The 20,152-nt window shown below is 49.0% G+C and overlaps 1 protein-coding gene across 2 annotated transcripts in view; it reads right to left on the bottom strand.

The window, feature by feature from the left end:
- Positions 1–20,147, bottom strand: part of kcnn3 (potassium intermediate/small conductance calcium-activated channel, subfamily N, member 3) — a 36,632-nt gene extending 16,485 nt beyond the window's left edge. Inside the window, exons 1-4 of one of the 2 annotated variants that reach the window (XM_029130103.3) lie at positions 19,351–20,147; positions 17,840–18,914; positions 9,983–10,078; positions 552–848 (exon numbers count right to left, since the gene is read on the bottom strand). In XM_029130103.3, the coding sequence (XP_028985936.1) occupies positions 552–848; positions 9,983–10,078; positions 17,840–18,904 (1,458 nt within the window). In that variant the 5' untranslated portion in view covers positions 18,905–18,914; positions 19,351–20,147. Of the gene's footprint in view, positions 1–551; positions 849–9,982; positions 10,079–17,839; positions 18,915–19,343 lie in introns of both variants that reach the window. The other variant, XM_029130101.3, reaches the window with a different exon arrangement.
- Positions 20,148–20,152: the final 5 nt, after the last annotated feature.

Raw genomic sequence — 20,152 nt, forward strand, 5'->3', positions numbered from 1 at the left:
CGCACCCCGGGGGTGAGAGAGGCGCCATCGCAGAGACTCTCGCAACCTGCTCAATTACTCATCTGAAATCCACTCCGTCGCTCCCGCTGCCCTCGTCCTTGTCGTTTGCATATTTCCACAAAGCGCCGCTGGATTCAGGGATGTTTAGCGCTCAGAGTCATTACAGGCGTGACACCAATTTCCCCCACGGCTTGCGCACGTTTCTCCTAATGCAATCTCATTGTTCTCCCTGCTTTTCACGGCCCATTCGAGCCGCGCGCAACACCGGGCTCATGTTTCATTCCAAACGTGAGCCCAACATGCAAGTAGTACCAGAAGCCTCCACGCAGGCGATGAGAGTAATACGTGGTAGATGAAAAGAGAGAACAGAGGACAGAGTCGAAGGAAGGACTTGAGACAGAGGCCAGGGATGAAAGAGGCCACAGACACAGACGGATCAAAGCAGAGCGCTCCAGTAGAATACCTTTACAGCGGAGCCGACCCTTTGAAAGCCACACCCACCAACGCATGCGGAGCACACGCACACTTCCTCCACCACAACGCGTTCTGACCTTGTTCAGGGCCCCTATGCTCCTGGAGGAGGCGTCGGTGAACAGCTTGCTGTGCAGCAGCATGACTCTGGCGATGAGGTAGAGGCGCAGGAACATGGGCACGCTCAGCACCATGTCCAGGTCGGCCTCGGCCTGCGACGGCGCGTACGAGAAGGCCAGCCGCGCGCGCCACTGGAACTTGAAGTCCCCGGGCACCGGGTGCACCGCCGACACCAGCAGCTCCAGGGCGATCAGCAGCACCCGCTCCATCGTCATGGCGATGCGCCAGTCGTCCGCCCCGTTGTCGATGACGAACAGCTGCCGGGACACAGGAAGCACGCGAGTTACAACTTTTCAGCGTAATCCTCCGCTGGCACAGTCCACCCATCAGTACAGCTGACTGATCCAATAATAACAGAACCAGCAGCAATTTGGGGTGAATGTCTCTTTACTGGGATGTGAAACAGCATCCATCTAATCAGTAATCTATTCATTTTCCACACAGTGCTTTGGCTCGTTTTCATGTAACTCTTGTCTTAGTCAATTAAACCCAAGATGCCAAGTGATCCCAAAAAGCTGCTCTTACACAAAACAGGTTCATAATTACCACGATCCTCTGTTTTTTTCTAAAGGAGACCATTACGCTGCTATTTCTACCCCTCTGCTGAGCCATGCCTAAAGCATGTGACTTTAATTGCAGTTTTCCCTCCGCGGGCGCCGTGTTGTTGTATTGCGGCGGTAATTGCTGTGGTTACTCTCGATCCTGTCGCCTGGATCGCCGTTACCAAAAAGTGGTAGGAGCAGGTTTCGTGGCGGGGGCCCTCCTCCGGGCGACGCTGGCAGGAGTCGAGGGTGGAGGTGGGGTGGGGTGGGGTTTGGTGCTGATGAGAGGAGGAGGCAGAGGAAAGAGATGGATGAAGTGCAAAGGAAATGAGGAGATAAAGATAGGAACGAGAGGCTATCGGGGGGAGAGCAGCCAGAAAGGACTTTAAACCACTGTCAGTCTTTGCAGGGCTAAAAATATTATTTTTACACACAAATGAGGAAACTTTAAAAGATAAATACTAAACAATGCAATGGTTTAATAGAAGACTCCCCTACAGTCTACTGAGAAGGTTAAAGAGAGAGACCACGGAGCCGGGACGAGCGATGAGAGTGGAGAACTCCCCTGTTGTAAATCAGCTGACTTTACCAGACGCTGAGGTGCCTCCAGTAAAAACGCCATGCAAAACAGTGGGGTTTTCACCACAATTCATCCCCTGGGTTTGTCGCAAGATCAACATTTATCTGAGGAGCAAACCCAACAGAACCGAAGGCCGGGTGATCAGAACAAGCCTGTGAGATCGCCGTTGTCGTCACGACGATGCTGCCTATAGATGCAAACGCCCTATGTTTTTGTCATGATCTATATCTGGCCCAGCAGCAGGATGTGCGCGTTCTCCTCCTGTCGCTCCCCGTGTGCACACAAACATATGGAGCCCACGCACACGCACCTGACTGATTGTGTAAGCCACCATTTGAACCGAGGGTCAAACACTGGCTCTATTCTTAATGATTTCAGTGTATATGCGTGTGTGTGAGTGTGTGTGTGTGTGTGTGTGTGTGTGTGTGTGTGTGTGTGTGTGTGTGTGTACTGTACTTGTGTGTATTTGTGCATGCCTGAGTGAGTTTGAGAGAGCGTGTGCAGACCCAGCCTCGTCATGGTGACTGTTGCCAAGGCGACAACATCAAAGAGCAGCCAAGCTTAATTAGGATCCCCAGCGAGAAAGAGAGAGAGAGACAGAGAGAGAGAGAGACAGAGAGAGAGAGAGACAGAGAGAAAGAGAGAGAGAGAGAGAGCAAGGGGAAGATAGAGCGAGAGTCAAAAAAAAGAGAAAATGAAGAGACAGAAAGAAGAAAGAGATAAAAGAAGGAGGTGTGCGGGGAAGGAGGTAGGTGTGTGACAGCGAGTGCAGAGGGAAGCACAGACAGCGCGTCTAAGACTTCCAAATGTTTAGGTGAGTGTGTTTGTGTGCGTACTTGCAGCTCAGGGACCTAAATCTATTTGCACTGTCACATTACGAGGACAAAAAGCTGGCAGCCACAAGGTAAACCCCCGAAATTCAGAGTGAGGATGGTCGAGGCTGCGCTTCAGATTGGTCTCAAAGGGAATGAAAGGAAATCAGGGCTCGTCTGAAGCAGAGAGTAGAACACCGGGCCTCATGTTTATTCATTCACACTTGGAGAACTTTGTCCGCGTCGGACAATCATTCATTCTTTTCCTCCGACTGTGAAACATTGAGTTATTCTGTCTATGAACCTCTCTCCTCTTCCTCACTCCAACAGCTCGTCTCTGCACACTTTTCTATCTGAATGACATGTCTCCCCATCAAAAAGGAGGTGATCCAGTTTCTTTCCACTGGAGGAAATGAGCGCCTCTCCCTTCCTCCCCCCTCCTCCTGTCTTGTCCTCCCTCGCGCTCACGCTGACGGTCTTTTCCTGGCTAAAGTGCCACGAGGAAGGGATAAATAATTAAATTCCATTAGGAAAGTCATCTGTCAATGGGAGTGAGTGAATGCCACTGCCCCTGTGTGACCAGGACAGAGGGTCGGCACAGGCCGAGGAGCTGTGAGGAGGAAAAGCAGGTACGGATGCGTTCATACAGACACCAGCTGTCAAGTCTATGAGGAGACAAACAGAGAAGAAGGTCAGGGAACAGAACAGATAAATAAACTTGGACACAAAAACAAGCCCATGGGGAGGAAGGAACAAGATCTTAATTTTAACAAAATGTGGCATCACAGCACAGGCCAAGGGACGAGAGGAGGCAACAGAAAGCGGACAGGACAGAAGGAGGGCAAAGTACGAGAGCAGAGGCACAAATCAGCCCGGTGGGAGAGGAGGAGGACGAAAGGGAGCGAGGAAGAGGTGCGAGATCCACACCAGCGTCGCTGCCGATAGGAGAGGAGCTCCACCAGCCTCACCTTCATGCACCCAGATGGAGGAGTCCATCCCCTCCAGCCCCCGCGGCCGCGTTGCCTGTGTAATCGCGTTAGGGCTCCGATTGCAGATGTCTCTGGTCGTGGAACCAGGCGCAGCGCCGCGCGGCCGGACTCTTAGCGAGGAAGCGAGCGAGACGCTTGGACGCATTTAGACACGGAGGCGGACGGCGCCGAGCGCGGCCTCGCGTCGGGGTTTCTCACGAGACCGAGAGAGACCTCATTCTGGGACGGAGCCGCTCGTCATCACGCAGCCAGCACGCGCTCCAACACTGTTACCCACATAGTCACACCTTTGGGAAATATCTGGACTGTGCAGCATGGAAATCCCTGGAAGAGGCAGAAAATAAGTGGGGCGAGGAAAACACCACACGCAGACGCATGCGAGCACAGACTCCCGGGCCTCGATAACTGGAGGTGAATATGCAGAGAGGATAGCACGTTTAGCTGCGCCGTAATTGCAGCTCCGAGGGAACACCCCCGTGGCTGCTTCCGCACGGTCGTTAGTGGAAAGAAAGGGGAGTAGGTGTCGGAGAAGTGAAAAGGAAGTGTTGGGAAAGTGCAGGGGAGGAGGAAAGGTGCTTGTGGTGCGTGCGATGCGATCGTTGCCCGGGTTCCCACCTCAAAATCTAAAAACAGCCACCGGCGGAGCGCGAGGAGGGGATTCCACCGGCGGCGGGAGCGGGAATTTCCTTAATGCTAAGCAGTAATTAAAGAGGAGACGCACACGGCGTCCGGCGAGTGCTCGTTTCTAAGAAGTAAACGGTTAAAACGGCGCCGTCGCGTGAAGAGGCGGCGCAGGACGCTGTGGCTAACGCACGCTCATTATTCATGTGCACAGCCAACGCGGTGGCCGGAGGCAATTGTTCCTCCAGGTTTTCTGTCCGTCACATTCCTGTGATAATGACCTATGAACGGCTGGAGCTGATCAGAACCTGGATACATGTGCAGTATGTAAATTTGGTGCACAGATGTTGATGCTAGTTTTAGTCTCAGTGCAGGTTCACATTAAGCACATTGTACAGTACACAGCATTATATGAAACACCTACGTGAGGACTCAGGGTCACTCTGAGAAGAGAAGAGCTCTCTGGACGATGACTGATCACTTTATTTCCCTAATGTGAGAGCTAAGGCGGCTTCTTCTTAATCAATGGACAGCTTCTAAAAATCTTCTGAAAGTAACCGAACAACACAGTTGAGTAATGCCTAAAGTGCACTAATGGACTGGGAAAATATCCCTTACCCACACACTCTCTTAGAGCTTCTATTTGATTCATTTGAACGACAATTCAATTTTTGCCTTTCAAGTCTGATTTCTTGGACGTTTATAGGCTAAAACGAAGCCTTTCATATTAGAGTACTCCGTCTTGTTGCTGGGTATGTAAAAGTTTGAAAAAAAAAAAGGAGACAAGGCCACTGATGAGCTGGCAGATCAGTGACTCACAGGCCCGAACCTCAAGTCCGTGCACACGTATGCACACGTTCCTGGATGACACGCGTGACAGATGAGGAGCGCTCGGCTCATTTTTTCTCATTTATTCTTCTCAATTGACTTGAAAACTGTGATTCATAAAAAAAGCTGTCTTTAGGGTAATTTTCTTGATTTACCTGCGACTAACCCAGCTATGTGTCAAACCCCGGTGCCCATTATTCCTGACCAAACGCGGTCGATTGTGTACAATGTTAACTCAGACGAATGGTGCACGCTTACACAGATTGAACGGTAAATCACAGAACACTCACAGTGTCTCCTGAGCACAGGGGTCGTGATAACAATCTCTGCTTCTAATAATATCGAAATGGCACAATGCAGTGTTTATTGGACCAGCATGTGTACAGTTGATTGACCGACAAATTAAAAGGTGAATTTGGACAGAAACAGTCAAAGTCATTACACAGTCAGACGATGCTGCCCAGCAGCAGCCTCTCACTCTGACATCTCTCTCACATGTAAAGATACAAAAACATATTGTTACCATGGCAACACTAATGTCCAAGGTAATCCAATCAGAACAAATGACTATGGTTCATCTTATTGGAGGTGAGGAGGAGGTTTTCTATCGATGTTTGTTTACTTTAAAAAGCTAGTTTTATGGCATTTTACATTAAACACGAAGGAATTAACACATCTGTCTAGTTGTTTCAATCAATCAATCAATCAATTAATCAATCAATCAATCAATCAATCAATCAATCAATGTGGAATTGTTTGTGCAGCAAACATAGTCCCCTAAAACCTTTCTACAATTGAATTCCAATCACAGATTGACTTAACAGAGAAAAACCCCTGTCTCATCATAACATCTGCAAACCCGCAGGACCACGTTTGCTATGAAATCCTATTCATGGTTGCATCTTAGAGTAAAGGACACGCAGACACACAACAGAAAAATGGTTTTGATTCCCACAGATTACAGTTTGCTGTCTATTATTGTGGCTCCGCTGCTTTTAAAGGAGATACCTCTGTGTGGATGTAGCAGTTATGCACAGGCGGCAAAAGTCAACACCGTGCTCTTTATTCTTTTGTTTCCCAGATTGGAATAATCTTTCAAACGTTGAAATATTAGGAAAATTTATTCTAACTCAAGTATGCCTAGATTTAGTTTGCTTCAAGTGTGCCAAGTGTATCAGCTGAAACATTTCATAATAGCTGATGTTCTTTAAATCTCACACCAGACAAATCTGACCTGTGCCTGGAATATGTGTAGGAACAAACAGTCCTTTTAGAGCTGGAATTATTTAGTCCAGACTGCTTTCAGGCAAAATGTCATAACTTTTTCACCGACACGGAGCCAGCGGGGTCTGAATGCCACTTGCAGTGTAATCTTGTGCTTTTATGCAAATTGCACAGCTGAGCTGGAAATACCAGACGAGACACACCAATACCCGCATGAACGGGCACTTGAGAATTGTACGTTTTTGCCAAGGTTTAAGACATTATGAGGACAAGGAGAGGGCTCCTTCCTCCCACAGAGGAGACGGAGGAGCGCGGGAATGATCTACTCTCCTTTCCTCCACATTAGCCCAGAATGTGCATTTAACCTTCTCATTCCCTGAAGGATTTGATTCATTTCAGTAATAGCAACATTATTAGTCCTGAATTTTGCAGGAATGTTTTTTTAATGCAAAACAGCAGAGGTGAGAAAATATGTTTACAATAAGCTGAGCGTGGACTTTTTGCATTGTTTTTTTAAAAACCAAACAAAGATTCACAGAATTTGACGATAGTGCTCCCCATATTTATTGATGTCTGATTACATTTTTAAGTTCTGTTAGAGACCACATGTGTTTTTCTTGTTGGCCAGAGTTCTGATTTTGTATTTTGGGTTAAAAAATGAAAGACAATCCCTCAGAAGTGTCAGTGTGGCTCAGCACCAACTGCAATGTTCCCACTTCAAATCCAACGTTTCTCATGTCAGCTCACTGTCACGTCTCCCTGTAACACTGACAGGACATGACAGAAAAACTTTTCAGAGCCGTTAGATTAAATTCCCATTTGCTTTACACACGTCTGTGTATCCTTTTTTTCGCGTCCACAGAGCAAGGAGATACAGCACTTGCAATCTGCAATGATTGCCAATAAACTGGACTATAGCCTAGATTGATTGTTTTTCCTTGTTTCACACAGAGCGTAGTTGACTTGAGCTGTCCCCAGACAGATTACAAGAGACAGTAGAGATGAAAAGAGAAGAGGAGAGGGAAGAAACAACACACAAAACGAGGAGGGCAGAGAGAAGAAGAAAAGACAAGCTGAAAGGGTAAAACCAACGAGCAAGAGTTTATAGAAGGAAAGAAACGCAAAGACAAAGACAGAGTCCAACAGGAGGAGAGGTGAATGGGTGAGAAGTTGAATGCAATGTAACATGGAAGCGGAGCCGTCAGAAAGGAACGTGAAAGGATGAAAGCATGGGAAACTCATCAACAAAATTCAATTGAGGCCCAATGGAGAAGGAAGACAGATCTAATCTGATAATGACTGAAGCTAGAAGCTAGAAGAAAGAAAGACGAAAGCAATGGTAAGAAAACACTAATGGTGGTAAACAAAAAGCAGTGAGAGAAAAACGACACGAGGAGGGAGAGAGAAAAGTGGACCTGCCAGATAAAGATCATAACATCATTCACATCTGTAGCGACTCTGCATCTCCAGTCTTCTTTGCACATGTATATGTTAAATATGAGCGTGTTTGTGTGTGTGTAATATCCTGTTACACGCTGGGCAAGACACTGCAGCAGAGTGTGTCATAATGTGAGATTGAGATCTTTACTGAACAATGCCTTTCATTTTGCGCGGCATTATTCCTCGCGGTGTATTTGTGCGAGAGTCAGTGTGTTAGAACCATCCAACAATAAAAACGCCAAACAGATGAACTGGCACTTCCCATGCTCGTCACGTCCGTGAACAACCAGGCTCGGCACCGGCCAGCGGAGCTGGAGAGCACATGGTGTGCAGTGTCCAGAAAGTTGTCAATGGGCTGGCGGGGGGTGGGGGGTGGTGGTGTGGGGGGTTAGAGAACATCGTGGGGTGGCATACCAAATTGGGCTTTTAATGATCGGACTGAATTCAGCTATGGGCTTTCGATGAATGCTCCTCGACTCTTTTCTGTTAAAACGACAATAAACACCACTGCACTTCACTTTTACCTCAATTCTGAGAAACACAAACATTTTGAAAGAACATAAGAAAATTAGATAATGCACATTATTGTCTGTAAATTGACACGCAGTCAGTGTACTTTCTCACAGATTACAAAAGATGCGTTTTTAATTTTATTAATTCTATTGCTTATTGTCAACTGCTTCTTCTACTTCTTTTTCTGTCGAAGCACTAAAGCCTGTGTGGGACATTATCGCCCCCACAGGTGGAGGTTGGTTTTGCTGTTCTCAGTCAGTTGAAACTGATGGGCAGCAGAGCAGTGGAAGGGTGTATATTTATGTTTTCTTCTCTTTTAATAATTTGCTTATGATTGGCCACCCCTTTGGGGCGCCACTGATAGTGTGTTAAGAAAACGCATGACTCTAAATGGCTTCAGATCTCAGGCGGAACCGTCAGACCCGCTACCGTAGGTTCCATCTGCACATCCATGTTCATGAAATGGTTACAAATATTGAGCAACAACTTTAATTGCTTTTAGTTGCTAGCTGTTTACTGTTGCCCTCTCAGTGCTACTAAGCTAGGCTAAAGCGCCACATAACTAATAATTATAAATTATATGTGAGCTCCCTAAAATAACCTGTATAAAACTCTTTGTTTAATAATTACCACTCAAAAACAAAATGAATAATTAATATAGATAAAATAAACCTTACATTAGCTACAGTAAATCCCCCGTTAGCGATTAGCTCGGGAGCCGTTAGCAGTTCAACAGCCAGTTATTTCCCTCAGGAGTTGTTAGACGGCAAAGACAGAACAAAAAAGAGCTGAGAATATTAAACTTGCATAACTTCGGCGTGTGACTCCAAATTAATGCTGGTCTGCATCTGCTACATGTGTAAATAATCAGCTGCTTGCTAACGAGACTAAATAGTCATTATTGCAAACGTCATTTAGAAGCTGTTACGGATGCACTCAAGTGGAAATGAAACAATTAAAGCAAATTTGAGAAGCATTTTCTTTTACTTATTAACAATGAGCATCTTTTAATGTATAGTTTATAAACCTAAATATCTGTTTGTTTTGGGGAACAAATACTTATTATTGCCTTCCTCATTCAAGCGTTTTTAGATTAAATTCCCCCCCCAAAGCCTCCAACTGAATAAAATCGCAAAAAGCGGAGCGGAGGACAATAACAGAAGGCCATTTTACGCGTCCGTCTCTCTGCTGCGCTACAGTAGCTCTCTCTCCATCTCTTCATCTGTTGTTAGCATTAGCATTCGCGTCACGTGCAGCAGCCACAGTGCGTGTGGGAGGGTGGCTGACTTTGTATGTGAATGTGACATCAAACAAGCAGAGGTGAGGCGTCTTCCATCAATGAACGCTTTACCATAGCCGCCAACACCCATCGACACCCATCTGTGCATGTATTCGCTGCTATTCTGGACACAGTGTGTGTTTAATATTCGGTGTGGGTCTAGTTGATGCAAAGCCAGGCAGACTGTTTCTTCAAACCCTCTAAGACTCTCATTAATGTCGTTAATTGGCTGTAGCTGAGACACACCTGTGTCCCCTGGTCTGTCCCTGCAGCCCTATGCACTATACGCACAGAGCTCAGACATGCCTTTATTTATACCTGAGGAGACCCTCGTCTAAGCAAAGGTCATTCGAGGATACATTTCTTTGGGAACACAAGCTTTTGTCAAACTACATGCTGTTTGCAAACAAAGGATAACTGAGCTGTAGCTGCTGCTATTGTACAACTTCCAACCGCCCCCCAGGACCTGATATTGGCTGTATTTTTACCCAGACAGCTGGATGAACCCTGGCGCACAGCTAAAGGGGGTTGAATCTGTGTCTGGATGCGTGTTTGTACTTTACCTGGACTTCCCGTGCGTGGTAGGCTATGATGAGGCCCAGCAGTATGACTGTGGACAGGCTGATCAGACACTTGAGGGCCAGAGAATACATGGAGCTCTGTAGACACAAAATTGACACAGATTAATGAAAGAGGGGAAAATATTTTTTTTCAAGACAAATTGATCAGTTTAATCTTTATTTATCAAAGCGATCACAATCTTCCGTTTGAAGCGTGTCACTAAAAAGGCATGTGTCCTGAAGCTGCACGGCCTCAGAGCAGTCAAGACCAAGTAACGTTAACAAAAACAGACCTTCGGAGGTTAAACAGAAGTAGAATTCCCGTCAATATCGCTCTGCAGTCGGGCTTTAAATCCTCTGCTTGTCTGGTTTCATAGGGCTTATAATCAATGCACCGGCGAACTTCAGATCAATACAACTCATAGCACTTCAGTGGCTCCTTTAACCCCCTCACCTCACACTCAGAGCAACGCAAAGCGTGCCGCAGTTCAAATGCATGTGTTTGCACGCGTAAACACACAGCGGCCTGAGAAACACACACCTGCTCCACATTAAGAATTGCAGATGAAAGATCTGAGAGGAAAGAGTAATTGAATGCAATTGATTTGTTAGCTGTCCTCCAGAGTGTTTATGTGTTCATTTCACAAAGTGAAAAGGGGAACCGGGAGCAGCTTTCACGTCTTCAAAAACGGCAGAGATAAGAAAATTCCCCCTGATTACATATACTGCACAGTATTTAAACGCCTGCATATCACAGCCAGCGGATGTATTTTATTCCGCTGACAGATGTCCATTAAAATTCAACCTCGGCACATCGGAGCTCCCGACAACATTTTAATCACCATTTTAAATCAGTGCACAGAGTCTATTAAACCGCAGGTAACCATAGCAACAGCACCGATACTTCACAGTGACGGCTATTTCTCACTGTAGAAACTTGCCTAATTGTTGTTATTTAAACACGTTTATTGTCGTCTCTGCTGTAGTTGTGGTAGTTGTGCGAATAATGTCCTCTGAAGCCTGGTGTCGTCAACAAAAACACTAAATGTCACGTCCCTTCAGCGTTTGATATGCTCTGCTTTCATCTCAACCACTGTTGTCGTCCGTCAGGAAGCCTTGTTGTCAATCAGCCTCCCACTTTGATCCTGACTTAACAACTCTGTGACAACTATTAGATCATGATTTTCATGTATTTCTGAATCCTATTGATTTCAGTGAAGCTAACTCTTCTGTCATTGTCATCCGCTTGTCTTCTCCTCTGAGCATTAACTGGCATGCCTGTTGGATTGCTGTCATCAGTTGTAGGGATGTTCATGGTCTTACTTTTGATTTGACTTACTTTATAGTTATACTTTACTTTTCTTTGTTTTAGATTATGACCTGCAAAGCTCACGCCTCCATCATTTATAATCAAGCAACAAGCTAAAATAAAATACAAAATACGAAGATGGCAAAAATATCTCTATTGTTTTGACTTGAGAAATTGACGTGAGAAATTTCCACAATCAACAGGTCAATAACTGTAGTTTTGCTCCGGTAATATTTACAACAGGAACGGTGTAAATATGGAGATATTGATGGAGCTCTGCACTCTGGTGCAGAAACAATCTGATAAATTGTTCTTTGTATATAAAACAAAACAAAACATTTCATAATCATTTACACTTCAAGAGAAATAAAAACAGAATATGAACATGTTTTCCCCTGTTACCTGCACGTGGTTGTTTATTTCTGAACAAGCAGAGGCTTGAATAGGGATTAGACTGATATTGGCTTGCTGACCTTTCAGGAATTGGATTTTGGTGGTGGAGCTCACCAGGTTTCATGTCTGACAAATAACAATTGCTTTTTAATTCATAGTTGTGCATTTTAGTTCCATATTCAATAGTCTGTTTCACAAGATCCCCCATCTAATCAAATATAGACAAAACCTCTTGTGTGTGCAGATACAAACAGTTTGATTTCATAAACCTTGGCAAGTGCTAAACTCTATTTAATACTTTGCTTTTTGACAGACGCACGTGTTAAATTGATAAATTTATCCACATCAGTTGTTTTGAGAGGTGGAATATACGACCCACATTCTTTAACAGCATCACCAAGGTCCCATGACAAACACAACAGCCTCCACTAGAAGAGCTGAGCCGCCTTAGAAGTGCAGCATCTCTGATATTTCATCTGTTGAGAACTCATCCCACTCTCTTAATCAGACGCGTTTTACTCAACCTCATGACGTCCTTAAGCAGAAACGACATTGGGTTTTGCCTTCATGGGCACACGCTGCGAGGCCTTCTGGTAAACAACATTTTCCAGGGTGTTGGGGGTCTCCAGATGCCTCACAGGCCTATTGTTATTGGTCCAGAAGCCCCCTACTCCTCCGACTGTTCCACTTCATCAGAATCTGCCAGGATTAAGTATGAGACTGCGTGGCCTCTGCTGTTTATGTAACACACACAAACACATCCATACGCATTCATCCAAAGGGAGCATTAGGCAGCGTTGGCCATTTGTTGCTGCTATCAGTGTGGTTATGGGCCACTGCACCGCACTGGGAAAACACCATCCAGCTTCCGCTCTCCGGTGATTTTCCTCCGATCAGCGCGTCCGAAGCGCTGTTTACTTGCGCCGTCTTTCCCCAGTCTCAATCTGTCTTTTCTCTGTTAACATCTCATTTGTACTCACTGGAGCAAAGTAGGTGCAAAGCAGGCCGGCATTGTTGTGCTAATGAGAAAACTGCAGACTTGGGTTTCGGCACTGTCTGTTTAGACAGACAGTCACACTGCTTGAGCTGAAATGAGATTTGCTTGGCGTTTACTTCCCTTTTCCCTTTCTCTCTTGCTGCATTTACCTCCAGCTGTCTGTTGGCCGCCGATTTCTTCTTTCACTCCTGCCCATCACGCTGTCAGGAGCGTTTGGTTTCCACTCCACTTACTGGTGCCGGTGGAGTGAACCGTTCTACTGTAACGCCGGTGTACTCGTAGACGTTTGTTTCGTCTTGACCACTGTGGTTTTCTCAGCTCTGGCTGACTTTCATTCATTTACAGCCACTGGACAACATCTGTTGCGGGTGTTTGATGTTTCAAATTATTGAAAACTGTAATTCGTAACTACTAATTCCTACTTTGACATTCTGACTAAACAAGAAAAGGTCCTGTGTGTGTCTTTGTACTCACACTATAAAGATATGGAGGGTGACAGATGTCCTGGCCCCCACACGCACAGTGCATTAACTCCACACTACATTACACATGGCTTATTTGCCTCATGTTAATGTTTAACATTTCAGTAAATACACAACCTTGCACACGTTTAGCTCATCTTAGCACACAGGCCTGAAGTAAAGTTCCTCCTAAAAATCCACGTTACCCAACACAGACGGAGCAGTGGAGGGGACAGAGCGATAATGAGATTTTGAGCTACACACACACACACACACACACACACACACACACACACACACACACACACACACACACACACACACACACACACACACACACACACACACACACACACAGGTGATGCTTATCCCCGTTGTCCCCACCTCACCCTTGTTGACTCCGACATGAGAGCAGATAAAACCGATACGGACACATTGCTGCTGTAGCTGTAGTGTCTTGCTCCCTGCCTGCGTGGATGGTGAACATACAAGTGTGTGTGTGCTGTGATGCTGTAATGTGCTTGTCTTAGGGGTCTCTCCCTGTCAGAGCGACACCCTCCTGCAATCAGTCTCCAGGGAAACAGGCAGTCGACTGAGGAGCGATGTCACCTTTTCCAGGATAAACACGGTCGGCTGCACATTGACACACGCCATCGCGTCCCTACACACGTCCCACACACCCTGACGAAGGCGGACGCGGGGACGCAAGCGCACGCCAGCAGACGCACCCACAGATGCGGCGCCGACATGACGGCGCTACAGACACAATGCCGCTCTCCTCCAAGGTGGCGACGTTCACTCAGAGACATGAATATTTACGTTAATGGGGGATAATACGCGTCCTAACGCACCTCGAGGATCATCACACTCACAGAGAGGTGGTCTCGCCTTGTTACACTGAAAGAAATGAGCATATTTGTACCTGTTAGTGGTGAGACCTGTGGGACCTACCATCCCTCAGAAGCCTGTGATCTAGAAGATGAAGGGAGGATAGGAGGTGGAGGTGGAGGAGGAGAGGGACAGCGGAGCAGAAGTGCTGAGGTCCTTTAGAGAATATGGTGGCAGTTGGTGAGTTAATTCCCTGATGAGCTTCATATAGGGTCTGAAAAACCAGCACGCGCGCTGCAAGTGGCCGAGCGGAAAAAGGTCCCGCAGCAAATGTCTGCGAGAAATGTCACCGATAAGAGGGCGAAGGCGAGGAGGGAGCAGATGTAGGGGAGCGAGGGAGATGTTGGAGGCCGCTGAGGCGGCAACGAGCCCCTCGGGGGAAGAGGCGATGTATTTAAAGCTAAAAACATAAACACTGAAAGGAGGGATGGAAGAAAGGAAAGGCCGTGAAGCCACTGGAGCTGCTGGCGAGGATCAGTGAATGGGGTGGGGGTGCACGCCCCCCCCGCCCCCTTCGCTCACACAGCACCCATTTGCGTGTCAAGGCGTCAGGTGTTTGCATGTTGACAGCGTGACCGGTGAAGCTGACGACAGCTGTGCGTCCCCTCAGAATAGCCTCGCTGCGCCGCTCGGAGCTGGAGCCGGGAGCCTGATGTGAAAGTGATAGGCCACGTTGCACCGGGGCCCCTCCCCTTTAACCCGCTGCCTATGAATCCAGCAGCGCGGGGCCGTCAATCATCTCTTTCTGTTGCTATTGATACCTCGACGGACGCCGGGCTCCCGGGTCAGCGACGCCGCACACGGAGCCACGCCTCCGTCTGAAGCCGCCGCACAATAAGCCATGACGGCAGATTAGCTCCTTTTGTGAGAAAACTCACATTCTGCCTCGTGGCAAATTGAATTATTTCACATTCATGAATTATTTCACCATCCAGTATTCTCCCTGCATAATCTGTCTTGGCGCAACAACGGTGATTGGACATTTACAATACAGGCGTCCGCTGCCAACACTGCTGAATATACAGTACACAGAAGAGATCAGGTTTTCATCCAAACCAACGTTTTGCTATTTTTTTTTTTGATCGTACGTGGGGTTTTAATCACAAGCTCCATCCTGTCGCTGAATTGGACTCGATAATAACTCAATAGGGGCTAAAACTCAGTGAATAGCAAATCCCCGCTGTAGCTGCAGTATGTGCTGACAGGGTTTGGAATCTGTTTCCACACATGAGTCTGCTCACTCACTACACCGACAGTCACGAACAGAGCGTTCTCCCGTGTTAACCTCCCTCCCTTCATCCCTGCTTACACACACACACACACACACACACACACACACACACACACACACACACACACACACACACACACACACACACACACACACACACACACACACACACACACACACACATGCAGCCTGACCCACGCTGGTTAGTTCCATTCTTATTCTTCATCTCTATTTTTGGGAGCAACAAGGCAGCTGGAAGTGCTGAAACAGTTTGGTGGACACACACACACACACACACACACACACACACACACACACCTATAGTTCATATATTTTCAATAATATAGGGACACTTATCAATACGCAGCATGCGCTGCAGCACCTCTGACGGCGGGCGTCCATTTCCACGGCGGCTGCGCAGCGTGAGCAGTGCATGAGTGGGTGAGGGATAATCAATAATCAATAGATGGAATCATTCAAGGCTTCCCTCGCAGGCTCATTTAAAGCACGGCGTGAGCCTCTCCGCTGCCTCCTCTCCACCGCTTCCTTTTTTTTTATCGTGATCTCGATCCATTTTTCACAACAACCAGCGGGCTCCTTTCCACCTCAATTATCTAAGTGGGGGCTTGAACTGTCTGATGGAGCTCCAGTGTCTGCTGGAGTCAAACCAACTTGGGAATCATTAGAAAAAAGAAGGATATGGAACTTGGCACTCAGCGTTTAGGCGTGAATGTTGATCAGGCTGCTGAAGCTCTTAAGTCTGGATTCAGCTTCTCTTTAAAGCAGGGATAATGAGGTCCACAGGTATTTTACATACTATCCTGCTGAACTTTGACTTCCAGTTCTTCACTTGATAATCACTATAGATGAATCAGTACAGCGGGTTTACTGGTAAACTCGGCCGTCCATCAGATGAGGACTGTGATGGTTGTAGCTTAAAGACCTAAATAAGGGTTTTCATTATCGCCTTTCCTTTTTTCTCTCCTTCTACAGATTTTCATTTCTCGCCTAACCGCTTCTCTCTTCCGATCACACTCCCCCAGCTTGACGCCCACTACAAGAGCAGAGGAGCAAAGGGAGAGAGAAAGTGAGGGGAAAATGAAAGAAACCGAAAAAAGAAATCAGGATAAAGAGACAGGCGTGGAGCTGGAACATAAAAGAGACGGTCGGGGAAGGAGAGCATTAAAAAGTGCCGTCCGTCTCGTTCAGGGAGGAGAATGGGCCCAAAGAAAGGAAGAAAGGAGACAAGGAGCCAGAAATTCAAACCATGAATTTCCATTAATAAAAAGACACTGCTTCTAAAACAGTGGTTTTCACAAAGCGATGAATGGGAGAGAGAAAAAAGAAGCAAAGGCACGAGCGGCAAAGTCGAAGTGGCAGATTTGTCCAGCAGTGACAACAACCGACAGACCCAGTACCAGCTGGAGAGTCTGAGCACTGAGACCCACTCAGACGCACCTGTTGGAACAGGCTACCTGGGAATCTGTGCACTCACATCATCGCACATCCTCCGTCGCCGGATCAGCGGCGATGAGCACGCGACGAGCTGCGCGAGAGGAAGAAGCTCCTGTGGCATCAGCCAAAGACAGTGACGCTGTGATAATGTCAGACTGGGACAGGAGGGACTCAACACGTGCTGAGGATTACCGGGACCATGACCCACACACACACACACACACACACACACACACACACACACACACACACACACACACACACACACACACACACACACACACACACACACACACACACACACACACCAAAATAAACACACAATAGCAGCCAGGGGCCAATTCAGCTTATTACACTCCCCATTACACAGACAAATGAGATCCTGGCCTCCTACTGATAATCTGCCCCCCATGTCCTCTGCATCATTGCATTACATCACCCAGGAGCAGCAACTGTCAGGCCTGGTCATCACAGCACACCCGCCTCCGACCGCGCGGTCGGACCGAACAGGTCGCACCCGCCACGAGCGCCGTCATTTCCTGGCGCGAGCCAATAATGTGCCCATTGACCCGTCGGTGAGCGGCTGAAGCCGGAGCCCCTCGTGAGCCGGGGGCTGATCATGCATATTTTTTAATGTCTCTGGAATCTGACCTTCACCGTGCGATGTCTCCTTCTCTTTTTACGAGCAGTCAATACTGGCTGCTGTCAAAAGGAGGCGAAGCAACAGCATGTGAGGGTGGAAATCTTGTGGCTACCGTATGTTAAAGGGGCACTCCACCCATTTATTAATGCGTCTGCATAACGTCAGGAGTTTCATAACAGTCCGATTGAAGACACAATTGTCAAATTTAAAGCAGTTGATGCAGAAATATTCTGATTTTAAGTCAGACTCCAAAACCATTACCCATAATCCAACTGGATAAGAGCTTTCATTAAAGTTTCCCTGTCTGTTAAAGCGTTGCATTCCCAGTTTGGAAGGTTTGTTCAATAAATCTGTAATCTCCACAGTTAAGCTACAGGATCCCTGATGACATCATGCTGGATTATTATCATCCACATTCGGCAGCTCGCTTACAACAACACGGCTGCCAACCGAGCATCGCGTGTCGCCGCCACATCCCCTCACCTTTGTGTACACGCCCCACGACAGCTCAGTCTCAATCACCATGACAACGATGCCAAACATCCCGAAGATGAGGGCATAGTCGCTCAGCCGCTTCCTCTTCTCGAACAGTGCCCGGCGGTGTCCCAGTTTATAGCCAATGTTTTGGTTCTTCCGCTTGGGGGCCTTTGAGGTGCTGCCCCTGGCGCCGGTGCCCACCGCCCCGGCCCCCCCCTGCCGGCTCCCCCGCCCCGTCTGCGCCCGCCGGCTCTCCACCAGCGCGTGGTTCTGGTGGTAGATGGACATCTGGTTGGACGTGGAGTCTGTGATGTCGTAGCCCCCGCGGGGGTACGGCGAGTCTTCTTTGGATGAAATCACGATCTCCGGGGGGCTCTGGGCGGGCGGCGGGTTCGCGGAGGCCTGGGCCACGGAGGAGGTGGGCGGGGCTTCCCGCTGCCGGTCGTGCCCCCCGGCGGCCCCCGCCCCGGCGACAGCGGAGACGCCAGCCTCTTTGGTTTCGCTGCTGCTGTCGGACTCTATGAGGTTCCTACGGGAGGCGCTGAGGCGGCTCAGGGGCTTCATGACGCCGCCCGTGTACTTGCAGGAGCTCATGGCGATCTCCGTGAAGGGGTTGCTGTCCCGGCGGTGGACCAGCGGGCTGGCCTGCCGGTGCTTGCAGCCCCGCTCGCGCTCCCTGTCCCGCTCCCGCTCCATGGACGGCGAGTGGGACGAGTAGAAGAGGGCGTTGTAGACCGGGGAGTCGCCGCTCAGGCTGTGCTGCGAGCCCAGGCAGGAGGAGAGCGGGGTGCTGCTGGGGTGCAGGGCGTTGGGGACGGGCGGCGGCAGGGGCTGGGCGCCCGACGACGACCCGGGCGGCCTGGGCAGCGGCGCCGGCGGCGGGTTGGGCGCGGCGGCGCTGCCGTTGAGGCGCTCCGGGCTCGGGCCTCCCATGTGGTTGGAGTGGTTGGACCCCGGCTGGGCGCCGGCGGTGGACGGGTGGGACATGATGCCGAGGGGGAAGAGGAAGCGCTGGTCCTCGTCCTCGCTCCCGCCGAGCAGCGCCAGGCTCAGGGAGGGGGGGGGCTCCATGGTCACCTGTCTGCGGAGAGACGGGAGAGAGAGACGGGAATGTGAAGGAAAACGCATACACACTATCAGCAGTAATGGGGGGGGAGGGGGGGGGGGCACTGCGATGGAGCACCGTTAGTTAAAACAAACGAGGGGAGAGGCAGAACTCCGGGAAGTGCTCTTAATTGGGGAACACGCTATTCCTCGAGTCACAGTCGAGCCGCTCTCCGCTCTCCGCTCGGTCTCCGCGGTGTCCCCGCGTTCTGTCACATCCCGCACCGCCGTGACATGTCACGTGCGCTACACCGAGGTCACTTACACGGCGATGACATCAGAGGGTCATCGCCGCGCGTCGGCCTCGGTTGGCCGCAAGTTGGCCGCATGTGATGGATCCAAAACAATAACCTACTTTCAGTGTGATATAACCAGACCCCCCCCCCCCCCCCGCTCCTCTACCTACCTCCTACCTCTTCTCTCTCCGGTCCCTGTCCCCCAGGTTAGCTCTGGTAAATCACGGGCTGGATCACAACAGATCTCCGCACTTTTTCTTTTTCATGTTGTCACCGCCATCCGTCCCATCCTCCCTCCTCCGCCTCGCCTCGCCTCCTCTCGCACGGGTTCGCTCTCCACCACAGGTTCCGATCCGCGCGCCGCTCCCCGCACAGATGTGGACTCCGTCCCTCGACGCGCTCAGATCGCGCCCCGCCGCGTCACCGCCGCTCCGCCGCCGATGCCCATCTCGAAGCCCGTCAGCGGCGACCGACGCGACGCGGGGAGGAATCATCCATGCTCGGCGGATTCGTCCGCTCAACCTGTGGCTGCGCGTCAGGAATGGGCAGCGGAAAAACAAGCCGCGAAACGGCGAGTAAAGACCAAAAACAGAGAAAAAGGAAGGCGAAGCCAGGCGTCAAACAGCCTCAGATGAACGAAGTGTGTGATTTAATGTGTGACTCCACCGACTTCCACTCAATCTACAGCTCGGCGTCTCTCCGAATCCGTCTCTCACTCTCTCCTCCAACTTCTCCCTCTTCTCTCCGCCTCCAGTCCCGTCGTTCGTCCCCATTGGACGGAGTCAAAACGCTGGAAACAGGTGGAAGGATTTGTCAAACGTGGACTGAACGTCAGCTTGAATGCGCTCGGGTTTCCTGAGAGGTCGGTGCCTGGACGGTGACCCGCAGAGATCACGTGCTTGACGCGCGTCCGCCGCCTCCGCGCCGAAGCCTATCGCTTGTTTATGGCACCTGTTCGGCTGAAGGCGTGCACCGAGAG

Source organism: Betta splendens, chromosome 16, assembly GCF_900634795.4.
Source record: "Betta splendens chromosome 16, fBetSpl5.4, whole genome shotgun sequence".
NCBI lineage: Eukaryota > Metazoa > Chordata > Actinopteri > Anabantiformes > Osphronemidae > Betta > Betta splendens.